The sequence below is a fragment of the Eleutherodactylus coqui genome, chromosome 12 (assembly GCF_035609145.1).
Source record: "Eleutherodactylus coqui strain aEleCoq1 chromosome 12, aEleCoq1.hap1, whole genome shotgun sequence".
Taxonomy (NCBI): domain Eukaryota; kingdom Metazoa; phylum Chordata; class Amphibia; order Anura; family Eleutherodactylidae; genus Eleutherodactylus; species Eleutherodactylus coqui.
Window position 1 is genome coordinate 123965170 of NC_089848.1, and position 24496 is coordinate 123989665.

The window sequence follows — 24496 nt, forward strand, 5'->3', positions numbered from 1 at the left end:
ATCTACATGCCTGCTGAAAAACAAAAAACTTGCTCCTCTTCCCTGAAAATACCTCAGGAAGTGGACACGTGAGTTCAGGAATAGAAGGGGCGGTAGAAACATGCACTAACTCCCGTTTTCCCCTGGGCCACCATACGATCGGACATGTCTTGGATCACAACCACTAAATCCTGCAACTGACTTGCGAGGGTACTCATGGCCTCCATAGGAGAGCAATTTTTAAGGGCCAGTTATTATGTTATGGTACACTATCCTTGATATGCCAGCTCTAGATCTCACCCACAACCCCTGTCCCTGCCTACTTGCCTCCACTTCTGGCTAACCCCAGGCAGGCCACTAGGCGGCGGTCCCTACTCACTAGGGACTGAAAAGGGACGCTGGCGTACCGGGATGGAAAGCATAGGATACTGACAGAAAAGGCAGATTTAAATATCCAGCACAAACAATACTAAGCAGAACTGAGACAGATGGAAAAACCTGTCTGATAATAGCAAAGTATGGCAGACAAGCTGACAGAAGCAGGAGACTAACCGAGGCAGACTTGCTAGCACACTGAGGGAAACCAATAACTGGCAGTGATTGCCAGTCTTTGCCTGACCTTTAAACAAAAGCTTCCACCCAGGGGCAGAGAGAGGGAGACAGACAACTCCTAACAGAACATAATAAAAGGGAGCTTGTGGACTGCAGCCACCTTCACAGGTGCGCGTGCGTGGCACGCTGCCAGGCACCCGTGCCCCCGGTAGCTGCACAACCAGCCGGGGGAGTGCACCTCGACCGCGGGACCCCGCACACCGCCCCCCCCCTTCCCTCACCTGGAGGAACAACAACCACTGCATGGTAACAATAGCATAATTATATCTGTTCCTCAGGAACCGGAGTCTTCTTGCAATGGGAGGCATGGATCCAGGAGCTCTTTCCATCTAGTTTCACTGAAATGGCTGTGGTCAGTAGCAACTGGTAGGGATCATCATATTTAGGTTCAAGGGAATGTTTTCTCACAAATTTCTTCATATAGACCCAGTCCTCGAGGAATCCCCATGCTGGCATCTGGATCTGGAATAGAAGAAAACACCTGGGCATGTACTTTGGTTAGTTCCTGTGCCAGTGACATCACATATTTAGTCTGTACATCAGGCTGGAGCTGTTAGGGGAAAGAGCAACCTAGTCCTGGGGGCTGACATGAACAAGATCTCATAGGGGGACAGTGAATATTCTCCTTGGGAGGTGTACCGGACGCTGAACAGGGCAATAGGCAGGATCTCAGGCCAAGGCATGCCAGTCTCTTGGGACATTTTCAACATTTTGTTTTTCAGGGTGTCGTTAAGTCTTTCTACCTTCCCACTGCTCTGGGGATGGTTGGGGGTATAGAAGGCTAGGTTCACACTTCTTTGGTCAGATTGGCTGTGAAGGCTGGTCCTTGGTCACTCTCAATCACTTCTGGGACTCTGAATCTACACACCACTTCGCTAAGTAGTTTCTCTACTGTGGTCTTCGCGGTCATATTAGTCACTGGGTAGGCCTCCGGCCAATTCAAGAACATGTCCACTATTACCAGTGCATAGTTGAACCTGCCGCTCTTTGGTACCTGGATGTGGTCGATTTGAAGCCTCTGAAAGGGATACAGAGGCTTGGCTAGGTGTTTCTGGGAGACATTTTCTGTGCGTCCAGGATTGCATTCCGCACAGATGGCGCACGATATGCAGAATCTTTTAGTGAGGGAGGAAATGCCTTGGGTCATGTAGTACTTCAGGATAAAAGCATTCCTCAGTGTCTTAAGAAGGTGTGCAGGGCCATGTGTCCATTGTACTACAGCTTGGTATAGGCATGTGGGTAAGCATGGTTTCCTGTTGACTTCATAGAGCCCATGACTGTTGATGGTGGCCCCTTTCTCACCCAGAGGTCCTTCTCTTCTTTGTTGGATTTCTTCTGTAATTCTTGAAGACGTCTTTTGTCTATGGAGTGGGCTTGCACCATCATCACCATTTCTGCCTCCACCTAACTCTCAATTCTCGAGGGTCCTGCAGCTGTTTCCTTAACTGCCATATCTGCCAAGTGGTTTCCTCGTGTTTCTGCAGAGTTGAGCCTTCCGTTGTCTTTTACTTTAAATATGGCCACTTGAGTGTGCAGAAGGAGTGCATCCATCAGGTCCCTGATGGCCTCATGATGTTTCACAGATCTGCTTGCTGCAGTCAAGAATCCGCATGTCTTCCAGATGACTCCAATGTCATGGACCACTCCAAAGGCGTATTTGGAGTCGGTGTAGACATTCGCTCTCTTTCCCTTGAAGAGCTTACAGGTCGAGGTCAGTGCTTTGAGTTCGGCCTCTTGGGCGGACTTTGGGGGGACAGCTCTTGAGCTTGGAGGATGGTGTTTTCAGTGGTGACTGCATAACCTATGTGAAACATGCCTTGGTTGACGGCGTATCTGGAGCCATCGACAAAAATTGTGAGGTCTGGGTTGTTCAGTGGCGTGTCGAACACAGTGGAGAGATGTGAAGTTTTTTGTTTCATCACCTCAAAACAGTCATGTTCATCAGGAGTTTGGGGATCTGTTCCCCCCTCAGGAATTGGGAGGAAGGTTGAGGGATTCAGGATAGTGCCGGGTGACGTTGTCAGGTATTAGGAGAGAGCACTGAAGGCGAGGGTGTCAGCCGCAGCCAGGTGCCTGGGCTGCATCTGGTTCTGGATAGCAACAATGTCATGAGGGACCAGGAGCACCAATGAGTGCCCAAGGTTTTGTCCAGTAGAGCTTTGGCTGCAAAGACTGCCCGCAGGCAGGAGGGACCACCTCTAGCAACTGGGTCCAGGCGAAAGGAGAAGTATCCGATGGGCCTGGGTCTGTTGCCATGAGACTTAGTAAGGACCCCAGTGGCATGTCCTTGTCTTTCTGACATGAAGAGCATGAAGGTATTGTCGTAATCCGGTATGCCCAGTGCTGGAGCAAAGGAAAGGGCCTACTTGAGCAGGATAAAGCTGGATAGCACTTCCGATGAGAGACTGAAAGGATCCGTCTTTAAAGCATTGTACAGAGGTTGCATCAATAGAGAGCCTTCTGGGATCCATGCTCTGCAGTAGAAGATAAGTCCAAGGAAGGCATGGAGTGCCTTTGGTTTTTGAGGTAATGGGATGGCAGTAACTCAGTCTTGGGTGAGGTATCTTGTACCCTTTGAGATGCAGTGTCCTAAGAACACAACTGACATTGCGCACCACTGGAGCTTGGGTTTTGAGGCCTTGTACCCCGGATTGGCAAAGAAACAGAAAATGCTTTCAGACGTTGACTCAGCTGTGCAGAGGTCATCAGCACACAGTAGTAGGTTATCCACATACTGAAGGAGGACAACATTTGGGTTCTCCAGCCACCAAGTATTCAGGATGAGGGCCATGGCTTTGGCAAATTGACTTGGAGAGTTCTGTACTTCCTGTGACATTGCTGTCTAAGTTTACTGTCGGCCCTCATGAGTAAAGGCAAAGAGGTATTGGCAGGATAGGTGGAATGGGACACTGAAGAAGGTGTTGTCCAAGTCCAAAACTGTAAATTACGTAGCTGAGAGTGGGATTCCAGACAGCAAGCTGTGTGGGTCCGGCACAATAGGCATGTCCAAGACAGTGGCCTCTTTGACGGCTCTGAGATCTTATACCAATCTGTACTTGTCTGGTTGCCCTTTCTGGGTCTTCTTCTTCACAGGAAAGAGGGGAGTGTTGGAAGGCGACTCGCAGGGGATGAGACCCCCATTCTAGAGTAAGTCCTTGATTTGTCCTGCGATTGCTTCTGCCACTGCTTTCTTAAGGGGATACTGGGGTTTTCGGGGAAGTGGTGCTCGTGACTTTAGGGTAACCATTACAGGTGGCACCTTGAGGTGGCCAATGTCTTAAGGGCCGGTTGACCACAAGTGTTCTGGTATTCTTTTCAATACTTCTGGAGGGATGCCTGACATGGAAGATGTCTGTAAAGACATAAGGATAGGCAGAGAGCACAGCACCAGAAGACAGTGGGGTGGAAACCGTCATTTTCTCATCTTCAGTGAAGGTAATGGTTGCTTGCAGTCTGGATAGGACATCTGCTCCCAGAAGGTTCAGAGGACAGGTAAGGGAAACAACAAATCTGGCCACGAGATCTGGGAAGGGCCCTACTTGGAGCGGGCGTGTAAGTGGCTTGGATCTGGGGGTTCCATCAACTCTCACACAGGAGACATCTATGTTAGACAGAAAGAAAGGGTAATATTTATGCAGCAAGAGTATAGGCGAACCCCTATAACATTGATGTAGCAAGAGTATAGGCAGACCCCTGTAACATTTCTGTAGCAAGAGTATAGGCGAACCCCTCAAACCTTTCATTAGCAAGTGTATAGGTGGATTCCAGTAACATTTATGTAGCAAGAGTATGGGCGGACCCCTGTAATATTTCTGTAGCAAGAGTATAGGCGAACCCCTCAAACCTTTCAGTAGCAAGTGTATAGGCGAACCCCTCAAACCTTTTTAGTAGCAAGAGTATAGGCAGACCCCAGTGACATTTCTGTAGCAAGAGTGTAGGCGAACCACTGAAACATTGGTGTAACAAGAGTATAGGCGAACACCTGAAAAAATGTGGTTACCCAGAGTGTGGGCGAAGGTCTGAAAAATTAGTTAGATAACAGTATAGGCAAGGGCCAGAAAAATTAGTGTACCAAGAGTACAAGTGTACCCCTGAAAAATTGCTCAAACGTGAAGGCAGGTGAAACCCATAAACATTTTTAAAGATACTGCTCGCTGTAACTTAATTTGTAACCAATCCTGCAGGCAGCCCTCCGAAAAAATGGTTTCAGTTAATGTATAAAAACCTTTGAAACTTTTAAAAATTGTAAAAAAGTTTTAAACAGAGGCTTTTGGGCTGCAGACAAATTGGCAGTTCAGCATGATGACATGCTGTTTTAGGATGAGGCGTAGGAGGAGTAATAATATCCAAGAGTGATTGACAAGGCTAATTCCCCCTGTTTTTGTGGGGACAGAGGATGCATTTTTCTCCTGTTGCAACGAAAAGAATCATTAGGTTCCGCTGCTTTCTGCTGGTGGGAAGAGAAATCTGGGGAAATCCAGCCTTTGTTCATCTTTATGAGTGTAAGCATGTCGGCGCTGGAAGTTGACAGGCGGGTACGCTTATCCATGATGATTCTCCCAGCTGCACTAAACACCCTCTCGGACAAGACTCTAGCGGAAGGGCAGGCCAGCACCTCCAGGGCATACAGCTCAAGTTCATGCCACGTGTCCAGCTTTGACACTCGATAGTTGTATGGAGCAGAGGCATCACGGAGGATGGTGGTACGATCCGCTACGTACTTCCTCACCATCTTTTTACAGTGCTCTCTCTGACTCTGTCTGCACTGCGGAGTGGTGATACAGTCTTGCTGGGCGAGCCATAAAACTGGCAAAGGCTTGGAGAGTGTTCCCCTGCCTGCACTGGACATGCTGCCTGATCCCCTGACTCCCCTGCTACTTGGCACTCGGAACTGCGTCTTCTGCCACTAACACTGTTAGATGGGAACTTTAGCATCACTTTTTCCACCAGGGCCCTGTGGTATTGCATCACTCTCATACCCCTTTCCTCTTCGGGAATGAGAGTGGAAAGGTTCTAGAAGGGTGCGCACCCAGTAATCCATGTTGGCCAGAATGCGTCTAACGCGAGAGGCATGGGAAAGGCAGCCTAACATGAAGTCAGCCACGTGTGCCAGGGTCCCAGTATGCCACACATCGCTGTCCTCACTAGGAGGATGACTTTCAGGATCCTCCTTCTCCTCTTTAGCCCATACACACTGAATGGATGAGAGGCAAGAAGCATGGGTACCCTCTGCAGTGTGCCTAGCTCTCTCTTCCTCCTCCTCCTTCCCCCTCCCCCTTCTCCTCCAAAACGCGCTGTGATATAGACATGAGGATGGTCTGGCTATCAAGCGACATACTGTCATCCCCCGTCTCCTGTTCCAACCGCAAAGTGTCGGCCTTTATGCTTAGCAGCGAACTTCTCAGCAGCTAAAGCAGCGGGATGGTAATGCTAGTGATGGCCGCATCGCCGCTCACCATTTGAGTAGACTCCTCAAAGTTTCCAAGGAGCTAGCAGATATCTGCCATCCATGCCCACTCCTCAGTAAAGAATTGCGAAGGCTGACTACCACTCCGCCGCCCATGTTGCAGCTGGTATTCCACTATTGCTCTACGCTGCTCGTACATCCTGGCCAACATGTGCAGCGTAGAAATCCAGCGTGTGGGCACGTCCCACAGCAGACAGTGCTCTGGTAGCTGAAACTAACGTTGCAGGGTCCTCAGGTTGGCAGCGTCCGTGGTGGAGTTGCGGAAATGTGCGCAGACACGGCACACCTTGCCGAGCAGGTCAGACAAGTGGGGGTAGTTTTTCAGAAACCGCTGAACCATTAAATTGAAGACGTGGGCCAGGTATGGCACGTGTGAGGTTATCAAGCTACAGAGCTGCCACCAGGTTACGGCCGTTGTCACACATGATCATGCCCGGTTGGAGGCTCAGCGTCGAAATTCAGAGGTTTGTCTGCTCCGTCAGACCCTGCAACAGCTTGGGGGCTGTGTGCCTCTTGATACCTAAGCTGATTAGTTTCAGCACGGCTTGCTGACGCTTGCCCACCGCTGTGCTGCCGCGCCGCGTGCTACCGGCTGGTGAGAGGTAGAAGTGGCGGAGGAGGGTTTGGAGGAGGAGGCATAAAACACCGCAGATACCAGCACCGAGGTAGGACCCGCTATTCTGGGTGTGGGTAGGATGTGAGCGGTCCCAGGCTCTGACTCGGTCCCAGCCTCCACCAAGTTCACCCAATGTGCCGTCAGGGAGATATAGTGGCCCTGCCCGCCAGTACTTGTCCACGTGTCCATGGCTAAGTGGACCTTCCCAGTAACCACATTGGTGAGGGCATGATTTAAGTTGCGGGAGACGTGCTGCTGTAAAGCGGGGACGGCACCCCGGGAAAAATAGTGGCGACTGGGGACCAAGTAGCGCAGGACCGCCGCCGCCATTATGTTTTTGAAAGCCTCCGTTTCGACAAGCCTGTATGGCAGCATCTCCAGGCTGATTAATTTGGCAATGTGCACGTTTAAAGCTTGTGAAGGCGTATTTCCGCTTTTGCTCCAACGCTTGTGTTAGCGACAGCTGAACGCTGCGCTGGGAGACATTGCTGGATAGATTGGGGGACTGTGGAGGTGAGGGTGTGGGTGCAGGCTGGGAGGCGCTCGTGCCTGCGTCCTGGGAGGGGGATTGGATCTTTGTTGCAGGTTGGGGCACAGGGGACGAGGGAGTGGTGTGACCTGGAGGTGGTGAATGGCCTTCGCCCCACCTTGTGGGGGGCTTGGCCATCATATGAATGCGCATGCTGGTAGTGGTAAGGTTGGTAGTGGTGGCTCCCTGGCTGATCTTGGCGCGACACAGGTTGCACACCACAGTTTGTCGGTCGTCTGCGCTCTCACTAAAAAACATCCACACCTTTGAACACCTACCCCTCTGCACGGAGGCTGGCAGCGAGGGGGTGCTTTGGGAAACAGTTGGGGGATTCCTCGCTCTGCCCCTGCCTCTACCTCTGGCCACTCCACTGCCTCTTCCAACCTGTCCTGCTGCTGCACTTGCCTCCCCCTCTGAAGCTCTGTCCTCAGTAGGCTGAGCAAACCAGGTTGGGTCAGTCACCTTATCGTCCAGCAGCTCTTCCTCCGGATCCTCTGTGCGCTCCTCCCTCAGACTTACTGCCCTTACTACTACCTCACTGACAGACAAATGTGTCTCATCATCCTCCTCCACAAAAAGCTTTTGAGACAGTTGCCGGAAGTCCTCAACCTCATCACCCGGACTCCGGGAACTTTCCAAAGGTTGGGCATCGGTCACGACAAACTCCTCAGGTGAGCGAGGAACCATTTTTTCCCACTCAGGGCAGGGACCCGAGAACAGTTCCTGGGAGTCTGCCTGCTCAGAATATGTCATTTTCATGGAGTGAGGAGCCTTTGAGGAAGGAGGAGCAGCCAGAGGATTCAGAGTTGCAGTACTTAGACTGGGAGTAGTGGACTGCGTAGAAGACTGGGTGGTCGATACATTGCTGGATGCATTTTCTGCCATCCATGACAGGACCTGCTCGCACTGCTCTGTTTGTACTAAAGGTCTACCACGCGGACCCACAAATCGTGATATGAAGCTGGGGAGCCCAGAAACTTGCCTCTCTCCTAATCCCTCAGCAGCCATCTGTGATTCACCCCGCCCAGGAACTCGGCCTGTGCCCACACCCTCACTTGGGTGCCCGCATCCATGTCCTCGACCCCTACCCCTACTCCTAATCATAGCGGATTAAGGATAGAGCAGGGCCCAAATAAATTACCCCACTGGACAGCGCTGACAACTGTGGCTAATTCACCACACACAGAGACTTGTAGATAGCGGAGGCTCTATGCTGTGTCTAGAAAAAATTAACCTGCTGTCATGCGCTGATACCTAGGGGTAATTTACCGCTCACAGAGACTTGTAGATAAGAGAGGCTGTATGGAGTGGGAGAAGACTCTAAAGCCAGTGGATAGTGCTGGTAACTGTGGCTATCTCAACCCCCCTCAAAGAAAGGGTATTGTGAGACGCTCTGCACAGCGGCTGAGCTAAAATACTTTGCAGTGGCCTAGAAAATATTAGAGTACTGTTTCACGGTGAGACCTCGGTGCTATGCATTGCAAACTGAGAACGCTATAAGTGAAAGGCTGGGAACAGGCCTAGATGCGTGATAAAAAAAATTGATGCACTACTGCTCCCAGCCAGCCACAACTATAATGCACACGGTGAGAAGTTTCCCTAAAAAGGACCCTTGGACCAAACGAGAAGCAAACAACCGAACAATAGATTTTAAGGGGACTGAAAGACAACAATGAGTGAATCGTTAACGAAAACTCCACGACGGGCGCCTTTGAGCGAATTTTGAGCGGTAATCATTGTGTCTAAATTGGCCTTTCGACTTCGTTAACAAGTACAAGGTCATACAATGTGGTTTACTCATGCTAATCTTACACAAACAGATAGAGGTGGGAGGGGGTTATTAACTCACATCACAGCTCTTGTCCAGAGAAAATCAACAGGCAGGTGAGAGTAAATGGGTGAAAGGGCATCTGAAAAATTACCAATGCAATCTAAATACACACAAATGGATGACACTATAGCCCGGCCTGAAGGGGCTAATATAAAATGGAAGCTGAGATAGGCCTAAGGCCTGACACACCCAAAATGGCTGATGGCCTACCAGTCTCTATATTACAGACAGAGTCCCTTTAATTTACATATAACTGTAAAACTACTTTTAGCTTTTGAATAAAGTTGTGCCTCTGTGACAAACCCTCTAGTGACAAAGCATAACCAAATAAACAGAAGTAACGATATTTATGCTGTACGTCAACTCTGATGTCTTTGTCTTTTGGTCTTACAGTTGTCGCTCCCACTGACCCTCCTCAAACACCTGGAAGCTGCCCAGACAAGCCTTCAGATTCTTGGATTCCCTTCCGTAACCATTGCTACCTTTTTGTATCATCTTCCTCCGATAACTGGCAGAGCGCATCCTTAAAATGTGTTTATTATGGTGAGTTCTAGAAATACTTTATAGGGAAATAGAATTTATAAGAGATGGAACAGACACTAAAATCATACAGGGTGATTCAAAAGTCAGGATCACCAGGAATATCCTCTGAACAATAAGCGATACAAGTAAGAAACTTTGTAGAGCACTTAGATGGGTGGGAGAAAACTTTTTGGTGCTATGGTGGTGCATGTCGGCCATCTTACTGGTGGTCATCTGGGATTTAGCCCAAGAAATCTCAATGGGATAAAGAGGTCATGGGATACATGATTAAAGCGTAGATCTTCATCAGAAATTCATAGGTGCAGTCATTTTTTCACCAATAGCTAAAACCATTTTTAAGTCATGGGTGATGTCATGTTGAGCGCGAAGAATTGGGAGGTGAGGGGACTGCAGAATCTGCAAAAATCAGCAGTGGATTTTGACTTTGTTTGGGATACAGAAATGCTTCGGAAATTGCGTAGCAGTTCCGCCTCATGTGAGCGTGCCCTAAAGCAAATGTTTTAGATTTTACAGAATGCTGTAAGAAAAAAAATGCCACAATTGCAGATTTTTGCCTATTCTATTTCCCAAAAAAGTGGAATATAATCATTTGTAGCCAAAATCATACCAATGAAAATGTCAATTCCTCCAAAAGTGTAAAGTTATGGCTTGCAGAATATGGTGATACAAAAAAAAATTATTGATGCCTGCCCACTACTGTTTTTTTTCCCCCGCAAATGTCAATTATACTTTATAATGTTAAATTTGCAATGCACAAAAATCGCAATTTAGAGCATTGCGAATTTAACATTAGAAAGTCTCATTGACATTTGGGAAAAAGTAACGCTGCGAATTTGTAGCGAAAAAAAGGGCAGTGGGTAGGTATTTCTCCAAAATAAAAGAGCTATACAAATTAGCCATTGTTGTAATTGTGGTGCCTCACAAAATAAAGTCAGTGAACCCCCCCTAAAAGCAAAACCCCCAAATTTCAGAATTACATTATTTGTATACGCCCCACCCACCATGTTAATTAAATTAAATGTTCTTCAATACATTATATACACCCCAAAATGATGTCATTAAAATACAACTTGTTCCTCTATGTCAATAGCAAAGTAAAAAAGTAGAAAAAAACGAAGTTCCCTGAAAGCTAAAATACTTTATTTTAGACTGCAGTCTTAAGGGTGCCTTCACACTAAGGATATCGCTGAGTTTTTTAAAACACGGCTGTCAGTAGTACTGTCTAATGTTAAATACGCATCACACAAAATCCCAAGTTTGTGCTTTGTGATTTTTCTGCGATGCGGTTTTAACATTAGAAAGTCCTATTGACATTTGCGTTTAAAATAATGCAGCGATATCACGATCGCAAGTGTGAAGGTACGCTAACTATAGATGAGCGAGCACACTGGTCCGAGCTTGATGGTCGTACGAGCATTAGGGTGCTCGAGATGCTCGTTATTCGAGACGAACACCATGTGGTACTCGAGTCAATTGCATTTACTTCCCCGCATGTTTAGCGCCATTTTCTAGCCAATAGACATGCAGGGAAGGCATTACCACTTCCTCCTGTGACGTGCCAGCCCTATCCCACCCCCCTGCAGTGAGTGGCTGATGAGATCAAGTGACCGCCGAGTACTTAAAGCGGTCCTGCCCGCGGCTCGCCTCAGACACATACTGGCAGAGGTTAGGGAAAGTGCTGCTGCTGATATAAGGGAAAGTGTTAGTGTAGGATCTTGTCTTCAAGAACCCCAACGGTCCTTCTGAGGGCTACTCCTCATCGTGGGCATTACAGTTGTGGCTGGCTTGGAGCAGTAGTGCACCATTTTTTTTTTTTTAAGCATCTAGGGCTGTGCAGGCCATTTCAGTTATACTGCTCTGTGTGTGCAGTGCATTAGGCAGAGTTTAGGACACACTCACCATGTGCATTATAGTTGTGGCTGGCTGGGAGCAGTAGTGCACCAATTTTTGTATTACGCATCTAGGCCTGTTCCCAGCCTTTCAGTTATACCGTTCTCAGCCTGCAGTGCATTACACCGAGGTCTCACCGTGAACACAGCACTCTAATATTTCCCAGGCTACTGCAAAGTATTTCAGATATACCGTTCTCAGTCTGCAGTGCATTACACAGAGTTTAGGGACAGAGCTGCTTATGTAGGGAAGAGTTTACAGTCATGATCCTCCGTACAAGAAACACAACGGTCCTTTTTGGGGCTACTTCTCACCGTGTGCTTTACAGTTGTGGCTGGCTGGGAGCAGTAGTGCACCAATTTTTGTATTACACATCTAGGCCTGTGCCCAGCCTTTGTTATAGTGTTCTCAGCCTGCAGTGCCGTACAACCAGCTCTCACCGTGAAACTGCACTCTAACATTTCCTAGCCTACTGCAAAGTATTTCAGTTATACCGTTCTATGTCTGCAGTGCATTAGACAGAGCTCTCACTTAGAGATGAGCGAGCACTAAAATGCTCGGGTGCTCGATACTCGAGTCAAACTTTTCATAATGATAGATTTGGAGTAACAAACCCCACTGAAGTCAATGGGGGACTCGAGCATTTTTGTATGGGACCGATGACTTGTGAAACACCAGAAAACATCAGAAAATCATGGAAACACCACAGAAACGGATAGCGAATGGCAGGAGCAGCATGCATGGCTGCATCTGAGGCTCCCAGGTCCCACTATTAAGCCAAAATGGGGGAGAGAGCCTAGCGGTCACCCCCCTAACAATTTACTTGGGAGAAAACCTCATTAGCAAGGCACACGCGCTGGCACATCTTAGCTAAGCACCACACTACCTGCAACCAAGGACAATCACTGCCTGCGGGTGACACAGCTGCCTCTTTTCCTGGGTTACATACTGGCATTGCTGTCCGACCCTCCGCACGACCCTGCGTCCACAGCGCACACAAACTTTTCCCTGCGCAACCTTCAGCTGGCCTCATGCCACACGCTCGCTTCATAGACACACCACCCTCATGTTTATTTATAAGTGCGTACTGGATGAGCAGGAACCGGAGGCACACACTGCAGAGGGTTGGCAGGGCCTGGCAGTGACCCTCTTTGAAAGTGGGGGCGATAGCCCACAATGCTGTAGAGAATTGATGATAAATTGACGTACGATCATCATTGCACTCCCGTGCCACCTCCGTCACAAAATTGTCAGGAGCCACAAATGTGCCAGCACTTCTACACATCTCCGCAATGCCGCAATACTCTGTGTGGGAAGCACGTGAGCGGGCCCAGGATCAGGCTCGGTCCTAGCCTCCACCTTGTGTGACCCAAGATGCCGTGAGATAAATAGCTATGGGAAATTCATGTGTCACCACACACTTTATTCTCTGTATGTGTCAGGCAGCTCAACACCGCAATGGGAAACCTTTGTGAACCCACAGTATAGGCGGACCCCAGTAACATTTCTGTAGCAAGGAGTATATGCGGACCCCAATCATATTTATGTAGCAAGAGTATAGGCGGACCCCTGTAACATGTCTGTAGCAGGAGTATAGGCGGACCCCTGTAACATGTCTGTAGCAGGAGTATAGGTGGACCCCTGTAACATGTCTGTAGCTAGAGTATAGGCGGACCCCTGTAACATGTCTGTAGCTAGAGTAAGCCGTGCTGAAACCAATCAGTTTAGGTGGCAAGAGCCACTCAGCCCCCGAGCTGTTGCAGGGTCTGATAGAGCAGATTATCCTCTGGCTTTCGCCGCTGAGCCTCCAACCGGGCATGGTCGTGTGTGACAATGGCCGTAACCTGGTGGCGGCTCTGCAGCTCGGCAGCCTCATACATGTGCCATGCCTGGCCCACGTCTTCAATCTGGTGGTTCAGCGGTTTCTGAAAAACTACCCCCACGTCTGTGCACATTTCCGCAAGTCCACCATGGGCGCTGCCACCCTGAGGACCCTGAAACATCGGTTTCAGCTGCCAGAGCACCGACTGCTGTGCGACGTGCCCACACACTGGAATTTTACGCTGCACATGTTACCTAGGCTGTAGGAGCAGCATAGAGCAATAGTGGAATACCAGCTGCAACATGGACGGCAGAGTGGTAGTCAGCCTCCACAATTCTTTACTGAGGAGTAGGCATGGATGGCAGACTTCTGCCAGGTCCTCGGAAGCTTTGAGGGGTCTACCCAAATGGTGAGTGGTGATGCAGCCATCATTAGCGTTTCCATCCCGCTGCTTTACCTACTGAGAGGTTCGCTGCTAAGCATAAAGGCAGACGCTTTGCGGTTGGAACAGGAGACGGGGGATGACAGTATGTCGCTTAATAGCCAGGCCACCCTCATGTCTATATCTCAGCGCGTTTTGGAGGGAGAGGAGGAGGAGGAGGGGGGAACAGACTGCTGGCCACACTGCAGAGGGTACCCATGCTGCTGGCCTCTCATCTGTTCAGCGTGTATGGGCTGAAGAGGAGGATCCTGAAAGTTATCTTCCTAGTGAGGACAGTGAAGTGTTGCATACAGGGACCCTGGCACACATGGCTGACTTCATGTTAGGCTGCCTTTCCCGTGACCCTCGCATTAGACGCATTCAGGCAACACGGTTTACTGTGTGCGCACTCTTCTTGACTCACTGTATAAGGAAAACCTTTCCACTCTCATTCTCGAAGAGGAAAGGGGTATGAGAGTGATGCAATACAACAGGGCCCTGGTGGAAAAAGTGATGCTAAAGTTCCCATCTGACAGAGCTAGTGACAGAAAATGCAGTTCCGAGGACCAAGTAGCAGGGGAGTCGCGGGGATCAGACAGCATGTCCAGCGCAGGCAGACGAACCCTCTCCCAGGCCTTTGCCAGTTTTATGGCTCCCCAGCAAGACTGTGTCACCACTCCCCAGTCAAGGCTGAGTTGGAGGGAGCACTGTAAAAAGATGGTGAGGGAGTACATAGCAGATCGTACCACCATCCTCCGTGATGCCTCTGCTCCATACAACTGGGTGTCAAAGCTGGACACGGGGCACAAACTTACACTGTACGCCCTGGAGGTGCTGGCCTGCCCTGCCGCTAGCATCTTGTCAGAAAGGATGTTTAGTGCAGCTGACCGAATCATCACGGATAAGCGTACCTGCCTGTCAACTGCAAGCGCCGACATGCTTACACTCCTAAAGATGAACAAAGGCTGGATTTTCCCAGACTTCTCTTCTCCACCGACGGAAAGCAGTGGAACCTAAAGATTCTTTTCGCTGCAACAGGAGAAAAAAGCATTCTCTATCACCACAAAAAAGGGGGGATTAGCTTTGTCAATCCCTCTCGAATATTATTACTTCTCCTCCTTCTCCTCCTAAAACAGCATGTCATCACGCTGAACTGCCAATTTGTCTGCGGCCCAAAAGGCTCTGTTTAAGAGTTTTTAAACAATTTTTTTGCAGGGCTGCCTCCAGGCTCTGTTGCAAATTAAGCAACAGTGAGCTGTATCTTTAAAAAATGTTTATGGGTTTCACCTGCCTCACGGTTGAGCAATTTTTCAGGGGTACACTTGTACTCTTGGTACACCAATTTTTCTGGCCCTTGCCTATACTGTTATCTAACAAATTTTTCAGACTTTCGCCTACACTCTTGGTAACCAAATTTTTTCAGGGGTTCGCCTATACTCTTGCTACACAAATGTTACAGGGGTTCACCTATTCTCTTGCTACTGAAATGTTACTGGGGTCCGCCTATACTCTTGCTACATGAATGTTACTGGGGTCAGCCTATACACTTGCTACAGGAATGTTACTGTGGTCCGCCGATACACTTGCTACAGAAATGTTATTGGGTACGCCAATACTCTTGCTAAAGAAATGTTACTGGGGTCCGCCTTTACTCTTGCTACAGAAATGTTACTAGGGACCGCATATACTCTCCTATATATGTAAAAATGAATGTCTGTTAGAGATGAGCGAGCACCAAAATGCTCGGGTGCTCGTTACTCGAGATGGACTTTTCGTGATGCTCGAGGGTTTGTTTCGAGTAACGAACCCCATTGAAGTCAATGGGCGACCCGAGCATTTTTGTATATCGCCGATGCTCGCTAAGGTTTTCATTTGTGAAAATCTGGGAAAATCAAGAAAGTGATGGGAACAACACAGAAACGGATAGGACAGGCGAGGGGCTACATGTTGGGCTGCATCTCAAGTTCCCAGGTCCCACTATTAAGCCACAATAGCAGCAAGAGTGAGCCCCCCCCCCCTCCCAACAATTTTTACTTCTGAAAAACCCTCATTAGCAAGGCATACCTTCACAAAGCACCACACTACCTCCAACAAAGCACAATCACTGCCTGCATGACACTCCGCTGCCAATTCTCCTGGGTTACATGCTGCCCAACCCCCCCCCCCCCCCCACACGACCCAGTGTCCACAGAGCACACCAAAGTGTCCCTGTGCAGCCTTCAGCTGCCCTCATGCCACACCACTGTCATGTCTATTTATAAGTGCGTATACATGAGGAGGAACCGCAGGCACACACTGCAGAGGGTTGGCATGGCCAGGCAGCGACCCTCTTTAAAAGGGGTGGGGCGATAGCCCACAATGCTGTACAGAAGCAATGAGAAATCCAATCCTGTGCCACCTCCATCAGGAGCTGCACACGTGGGCATAGCCATGGGGAACCTATGTGCCACACACTATTCATTCTGTCAAGGTGTCTGTATGCCCCAGTCTGACCGGGGTTTTTTATAAATAGTCACAGGCAGGTACAACTCCGCAATGGGAATTCCGTGTGCACCCACAGCATGGGTGGCTCCCTGGAACCCACCGGCGGTACATAAATGTATCCCATTGCAGTGCCCTGGACAGCAGAGCTAACGTCAGATTAAATACAGGTGGGCTTCAGCCCACACTGCATGCCCCAACCTGACCGGGGTTTTTAATTCATAGACACAGGCAGGTACAAATCCCCAATGTGAAGTCCCTGTGGACCCACAGCATGGGTTGCTCCCTGGAACCCACCGGCGGTACATAAATAAATCCCATTGCAGTGCCCAGCACAGCAGAGGTAACGTCAGGTTTAATGCAGGTGGGCTTCGGCCCACACTGCATGCCCCAGTCAGACTGGGGTTCTTTGAAAGTGGACACATGCAGTTACAACTCCGTGTGGACCAACAGCATGGGTGGGTCCCAGGAAGCCACCGGCGGTACTTAAATATATCCCATTGCAGTGCCCAGCACAGCTGAGGTAACGTCAGGTTTATTGCAGGTGGGCTTCGGCCCACACTGCATGCCCCAGTCAGACTGGGGTTCTTTAGAAGTGGACACATGCAGTTACAACTCCGTGTGGACCGACAGCATGGGTGGGTGCCAGGAAGCCACCGGCGGTACATAAATAAATCCCATTGCAGTGCCCAGCACAGCTGAGGTAACGTCAGGTTTAATGCAGGTGAGCTTCGGCCCACACTGCATGCCCCAGTCAGACTGGGGTTCTTTAGAAGTGGACACATGCAGTTACAACTCCGTGTGGACCGACCGCATGGGTGGCTCCCTGGAACCCACCAGCGATACATAAATAAATCCCATTGCAGTGCCAAGCACAGCTTTCCCTGATCTCTGTCAGAATGCATCTGTGGCGAGCCGCGGGCGGGGCAGACTTAAATACTCGGGTGGCACCTGATCAACCCAGCCACTCACAGCAGGGGGGTGGTATAGGGCTGGAACGTCACAGGAGGAAGTTGTAATGCCTTCCCTGTCTTTCTATTGGGCAGAAAAGCGTGCACATTTCTCAGGTCAGGAAGGGGAAAGTAACTCGAACATCGCGTGGTGCTCGTCTCGACTAACGAGCATCTCGAACACCCTAATACTGTCTGTTTGAACCCCAACATGCAGTGTGAGCTTCGGCCCACACTACATGCCCCAGTCAGACTGGGGTTCTTTAGAAGTGGACACATGCAGTTACAACTCCGTGTGGACCGACAGCATGGATGGCTCCCTGGAACCCACCAGCGGTACATAAATAAATCCCATTGCAGTGCCCAGCACAGCTTTCCCTGATCTCTGTCAGAATGCATCTGTGGCGAGCCGCGGGCGGGGCAGACTTAAATACTCGGGTGGCACCTGATCTCCCCAGCCACTCACTGCAGGGGGGAGGTATAGGGCTGGAACGTCACAGGAGGAAGTTGTAATGCCTTCCCTGTCTTTCTATACGCCAGAAAAGCATGCACATTTCTCAGGGAAGAAAGTGAAAGTAACTCGAACATCGCGTGGTGCTCGTCTCGACTAACGAGCATCTCGAACACCCTAATACTGTCTGTTTGAACCCCAACATGCAGTGTGAGCTTCGGCCCACACTGGATTCCCCCTTCAGACTGGGGTTCTTTAGAAGTGGACACATGCAGTTACAACTCCGTGTGGACCGACAGCATGGGTGGGTGCCAGGAAGCCACCAGCGGTACATAAATATATCCCATTGCATTGCCCATCACAGCTGAGGTAATGTCGTGCTTAATGCAGGTGGGCTTCGGCCCACACTGCATGCCCCAGTCAGACTGGGGTTCTTTAGAAGTGGACACATGCAGTTACAACTCCGTGTGGACCGACAGCATGGGTGGCTCCCTGGAACCCACCGGCGGTACATAAATATATCCCATTGCAGTGCCCAACACAGCGGATGTAACGTCAGCTGTAATGCAGGTGGGCTAAAAATTAATTGGATTACACTGTAGACGAGGGCCCCAAAAAATTGGTGCACCAACAGTACTAATGTACCTCAGAAAAATTGCCCATGCCCAACCGAGAGGGCAGGTGAAACCCATTAATCGCTTTGGTTAATGTGGCTCAATTGGTAACTAGGCCTGGAGGCAGCCCAGTAAAAATAAAAATTGGTTCAGGTGCAAGTTTCAACGCTTTAATGAGCATTGAAACGTATAAAAATTGTTTAGAAAAATTATATGACTGAGCCTTGTGGGCCTAAGAAAAATTGCCCGTTCGGCGTGATTACGTGAGGTTTCAGGAGGAGGAGCAGGAGGAGGAGGAATATTATACACAGATTGATGAAGCAAAAATGTCCCCGTTTTTGATGGTGATAGAAAAATGTGATTGTTCTCAGCAAGAGAAACGACGTAATCTTGTAGATATGATACCTTTTAATGGCTAGCAAAAATACATGATGTAATAATAGCGAGCTTCCGAACCGACGCAGGGTTCTTCTTCAGGTGATAGAGAACGATGCTTCCATCCGCGGGTGCAGCCTACGTATTGCTTAGGTATCACTGCTGTCCGCTGGTGGAGAAGAGAAGTCTGGGGAAATCCAGGCTTTGTTCATCTTGAAGAGTGTAAGCCTGTCGGCACTGTCGGTTGACAGGCGCGTACGCTTATCTGTGATGCTTCCCCCAGCCGCACTAAACACCCTCTATGACAAGACGCTAGCCGCAGGACAAGCAAGGACCTCCAGGGCATACAGCGCGAGTTCAGGCCACGTGTCCAACTTCGACACCCAGTAGTTGTAGGGGGCAGAGGCGTCACAGAGGACAGTCGTGCGATCGGCTACGTACTCCCTCACCATCCTTTTACAGTGCTCCCGCCGACTCAGCCTTGACTGGGGAGCGGTGACACAGTCTTGCTGGGGAGCCATAAAGCTGTCAAAGGCCTTAGAGAGTGTTCCCCTGCCTGTGCTGTACCTGCTGCCTGATCTCCGCGCCTCCCCTGCTACCTGGTCCTCGGAACTGCGCCTTCTGCCACTAGCGCTGTCGGATGGGAATTTTACCATCAACTTGTCCGCCAGGGTCCTGTGGTATAGCATCACTCTCGAACCCCTTTCCTCTTCGGGTATCAGAGTGGAAAAGTTCTCCTTATACCGTGGGTCGAGCAATGTGTACACCCAGTAATCCGTAGTGGCCAGAATGCGTGTAACGCGGGAGTCACGAGAAAGGCATACTAACATGAAGTCCGCCATGTGTGCCAGAGTACCTGTACGCAACACATGGCTGTCCTCACTAGGAAGATCACTTTCAGGATCCTCCTCCTCCTCAGGCCATACACGCTGAAAGGATGACAGGCAAGCAGCATGGGTGCCCTCAGCAGTGGGCCAAGCTGTCTCTTCCCCCTCCTCCTCATCCTCCTCATGCTCCTCCTCCTCCTCCTCAACACGCTGAGATATAGACAGGAGGGTGCTCTGACTATCCAGCGACATACTGTCTTCCCCCGCCACTGTTTCCGAGCGCAAAGCGTCTGCCTTTATGCTTTGCAGGGAACTTCTCAAGAGGCATAGCAGAGGAATGGTGACGCTAATGATTGCAGCATCGCCGCTCACCATCTGGGTAGACTCCTCAAAGTTTCCAAGGACCTGGCAGATGTCTGCCAACCAGGCCCACTCTTCTGTAAAGAATTGAGGAGGCTGACTCCCACTACGCCGCCCATGTTGGAGTTGGTATTCCACTATAGCTCTACGCTGCTCATAGAGCCTGGCCAACATGTGGAGCGTAGAGTTCCACCGTGTGGGCACGTCGCACAGCAGTCGGTGCACTGGCAGATGAAACCGAAGTTGCAGGGTGCGCAGGGTGGCAGCGTTCGTGTTGGACTTGCGGAAATGTGCACAGAGCCGGCGCACCTTTCCGAGCAGGTCTGTCAAGCGTGGGTAGCTTTTCAGAAAGCGCTGAACCACCAAATTAAAGACGTGGGCCAGGCATGGCACGTGCGTGAGGCTGCCGAGCTGCTGAGCCGCCACCAGGTTACGGCCGTTGTCACACACGACCATGCCCGGTTGGAGGCTCAGCGGCGCAAGCCAGCGGTCGGTCTGCTCTGTCAGACCCTGCAGCAGTTCGTGGGCTGTGTGCCTCTTATCTCCTAAGCTGAGTAGTTTCAGCACGGCCTGCTGACGCTTGCCCACCGCTGTGCTGCCACGCCGCGCGACACCGACTGCTGCCGACGTGCTGCTGCTGACACATCTTGAGTGCGAGACAGAGGTTGCGGAGGAGGAGGAGGGTGATTTAGTGGAGGAAGCATACACCGCCCCAGATACCACCACCGAGCTGGGGCCCGCAATTCTGGGGGTGGGTAGGACGTGAGCGGTCCCAGGCTCTGACTCTGTCCCAGCCTCCACTAAATTCACCCAATGTGCCGTCAGGGAGATATAGTGGCCCTGCCCGCCTGTGCTTGTCCACGTGTTAGTTGTTAAGTGGACCGTGGCAGTAACCGCGTTGGTGAGGGCGCGTACAATGTTGCGGGAGACGTGGTCGTGCAGGGCTGGGACGGCACATCGGGAAAAGTAGTGGCGACTGGGAACTGAGTAGCGCGAGGCCGCAGCCGCCATCATACTTTTGAAAGCCTCCGTTTCCACAACCCTATACGGCAGCATCTCCAGGCTGATAAATTTGGCTATGTGCACGTTTAACGCTTGAGCGTGCAGGTGCGTGGCGGTGTACTTGCGCTTGCGCTCCAACACTTGCGCTAGCGACGGCTGGACGGTGCGCTGACAGACATTGGTGGATGGGGCCGAGGAACGGCGGAGGTGAGGGTGTGGGTGCAGGCCAGGAGACGGTAGTGCCTGTGTCCTGAGAGGGGGGGTTGGATCTCAGTGGCAGGTTGGGGCACAGGGGGGGAGGCAGCGGTGCAAATCGGAGGCGGTGAACGGCCTTCGTCCCACCTTGTGGGGTGCTTGGCCATCATATGTCTGCGCATGCTGGTGGTGGTGAAGCTGGTGGTGGTGGCTCCACGGCTGATCTTGGCGCGACACAGGCTGCACACCACTGTCTGTCGATTGTCTGCACTCTCAGTGAAAAACTGCCAGACCTTTGAGCACCTCGGCCTCTGCAGGGTGGCATGGCGCGAGGGGGCGTTTTGGGAAACAGTTGGTGGATTATTCGGTCTGGCCTTCCTCTACCCCTGGCCACCGCACTGCCTCTTCCAGCCTGCCCTGCTGCTGCCCTTGCCTCCCCCTCTGAACACCTGTCCTCAGTAGGCGTAGCAAACCAGGTGGGGTCAGTCACCTCATCGTCCTGCTGCTCTTCCTCTGAATCCTCTGTGCGCTCTTCCCTCGGACTTACTGCCCTTACTACTACCTCACTGATAGACAACTGTGTCTCATCGTCATCGTCCTCCTCACCCACTGAAAGGTCTTGAGACAGTTGCCGGAAGTCCCCAGCCTCATCCCCCGGACCCCGGGAACTTTCAAAAGGTTGGGCATCGGTCACGACAAACTCCTCTGGTGGGAGAGGATTCAGAACCACTGCTGCCCATTCTGGGCAGGGGCACGAGAACAGTTCCTGGGAGTCTGCCTGCTCCTCAGAATTTGTCATTGTAATAGAGTGAGGAAGGAGGAGCAGCAGCCAGAGGATTCAGAGTTGCAGCAGTGGACGGCGCAGAACTCTGGGTGGTCGATAGATTGCTGGATGCACTTTCTGCCATCCACGACAGGACCTGCTCACATTGCTCATTTTCTAATAAAGGTCTACCGCGTGGACCCATTAATTGTGAGATGAATGTGGGGACGCCAGAAGCGTGCCTCTCTCCTAATCCCTCAGCAGTCGGCTGCGATACACCTGGATCAGGAGCTCGGCCTTTGCCCACACCCTGACTTGGGCCTCCGCGTCCTCGCCCGCATCCACGTCCTCTAGGCCTACCCCTACCCCTCAGCATGGTGTATTAGCAGTAGTGCAGAAACAGAACGCTGTAATTAAATGTGCCGCTTATTGGCCTGTGGTTGGAGGCTGACTACCCTTACGGAATGCACAGCAGAGCCAGGAAATAATTTTGTGCATGCCTGCGGTAACACTTAGCTGGCTGCGTATGAATTAGGAGGACAACTACCCCCAGCAGAGACCCAGTACACAGAGGACGGTCACAGGCAGCCCAAATAGATGTTTTTTCCCAAATGTTTTTGGAAAGGCCCACTGCCTATATTCTATAAATATGTCTTCTGTCCCTGCCTCACCATTACTGGCCCTGGAGTATGTAAAATGACTGCAACCTGTTGCACTGTGGACTGCAATACAGCGGTGATGTAACTGCCAACACAGAGCCAGGAAATAATTTTGCGCAAGCCTGCTGTAATACTTAGCTGGCTACATATGAATTAGGAGGACAACTACCCCCAGCAGAGACCCAGTACACAGGGGACGGTCACAGGCAGCCCAAATAGATGTTTTTTCCCAAATGTTTTTGGAAAGGCCCACTGCCTATATTCTATAAATATGTCTTCTGTCCCTGCCTCACCATTACTGGCCCTGGAGTATGTAAAATGACTGCAACCTGTTGCACTGTGGACTGCAATACAGCGGTGATGTAACTGCCAACACAGAGCCAGGAAATAATTTTGTGCAAGACTGCTGTAACACTTAGCTGACTGTGTATGAATTAGGAGGACAACTACCCCCAGCAGAGACCCAGTACACAGAGGACAGTCACAGGCAGCCCAAATAGATGTTTTTTCCCAAATGTTTTTGGAAAGGCCCACTGCCTATATTCTATAAATATGTTTTCTGTCCCTGCCTCACCACCATTACTGGCCCTGGACTATGTATAATTACTGCAGGGCGCAATGCTCTGCATGGCCCATATACAAAAAAAAAAAAATGTGCAACACTGCAAAAAGCAGCCTCCACACTACTGCACACTGTTAGATGTGGCCCTAAGAAGGACCGTTAGGGTTCTTGAAGCCTAAAATACTCCTAACACTCTCCCTACAGCAACTCCAGCATCAGCAGCACTTTCCCTGAGCTATGTCAGAACGCATTTGTGGCGAGCCGCGGGAGGGGCCGATTTATATACTCGGGTGACACCTGATCTCGCCAGCCACTCACAGCAGGGGGGTGGTATAGGGCTTGAACGTCGCAGGGGGAAGTTGTGATGCCTTCCCTGTCTTTCTATTGGCCAGAAAAGCGCGCTAACGTCTCAGAGATGAAAGTGAAAGTAACTCGAACATCGTGTGATGCTCGTTTCGAATAACGAGCATCTCGAACACACTAATACTCGAACGAGCATCAAGCTCGGACGAGTACGCTCACTCATCTCTAATTATGTCATAAATAGGAACATTTTATGGGTCCCAACTTGATTATTTAATTCTAAGCGCCTAAGAATTAGCGTCCAAATTGTACGTACGTAATCTAATTTTCTCACTTCCCAATGTCATAGAAACTTGAAATTTGGCACAAGCATTGATTATGTCATAAATAGGAAAATTTAATGGGTCCCAACTTCATTATTTAATTCTAAGCGCCTAAGAATTAGCGTCCAAATTGTATGTACGTAATCTAATTCTCTTACTTCCCGATGTAATTTGGCATGAGCATTGATTGTGTCATAAATAGGAAAAGTTAATGGGTCCCAACTCGATTATTCAATTCTAAGCGCCAAAGAATTAGCGTCCAAATTTTATGTACGGAATCTAATTCTCTCACTTCCCAATGTCATAGAAACTTGACATTTAGCACGAGCATTGATTATGTCATAAATAGGAAAAGCTAATGGGTCCCAACTCGATTATTCAATTCTAAGCGCAAACAAATTAGCGTCCAAATTTTACCTACGAAATCTAATTCTCTCACTTCCCGATCTAATTTGGCATGAGCATTGATTATGTCATAGATAGGAAAAGTTAATGGGTCCCAACTCGATTATTCAATTCTAAGCGCCAAAGAATTAGTGTCCAAATTGTACGTATGGAATCTAATTTTCTCACTTCCCAATGTCATAGAAGCTTGAAATTTGGCACGAGCATTGATTATGTCATAAATAGGAAAAACTAATGGGTCCCAACTCGATTATTCAATTCTAAGTGCAAACAAATTAGCGTCCAAATTTTACGTATGGAATCTAATTCTCTCACTTCCCAATGCAATAGAAACTTGAAATTTGGCACGAGCATTGATTATGTCATAAATAGGAAATGTTAATAGGTCCCAACTCGATTATTAAATTCTAAGCGCAAAAGAATTAGCGTCCGAATTTTACATATGAAATCTAATTCTCTCACTTCCCAATGTCATAGAAACTTGAAATTTGGCACGAGCATTGATTATGTCATAAA

The 24496-nt window shown here is 49.8% G+C and overlaps 1 protein-coding gene across 1 annotated transcript in view; it reads left to right on the forward strand.

Moving 5' to 3' along the window:
• LOC136586785 (macrophage mannose receptor 1-like) overlaps positions 1-24496 on the forward strand; it is a 359197-nt gene that overhangs the window by 260913 nt on the left and 73788 nt on the right. The window contains exon 26 of the mRNA XM_066585009.1: positions 9428-9577. Within this exon, the coding sequence (XP_066441106.1) occupies positions 9428-9577 (150 nt within the window). The remainder of the gene's footprint in view (positions 1-9427; positions 9578-24496) is intronic.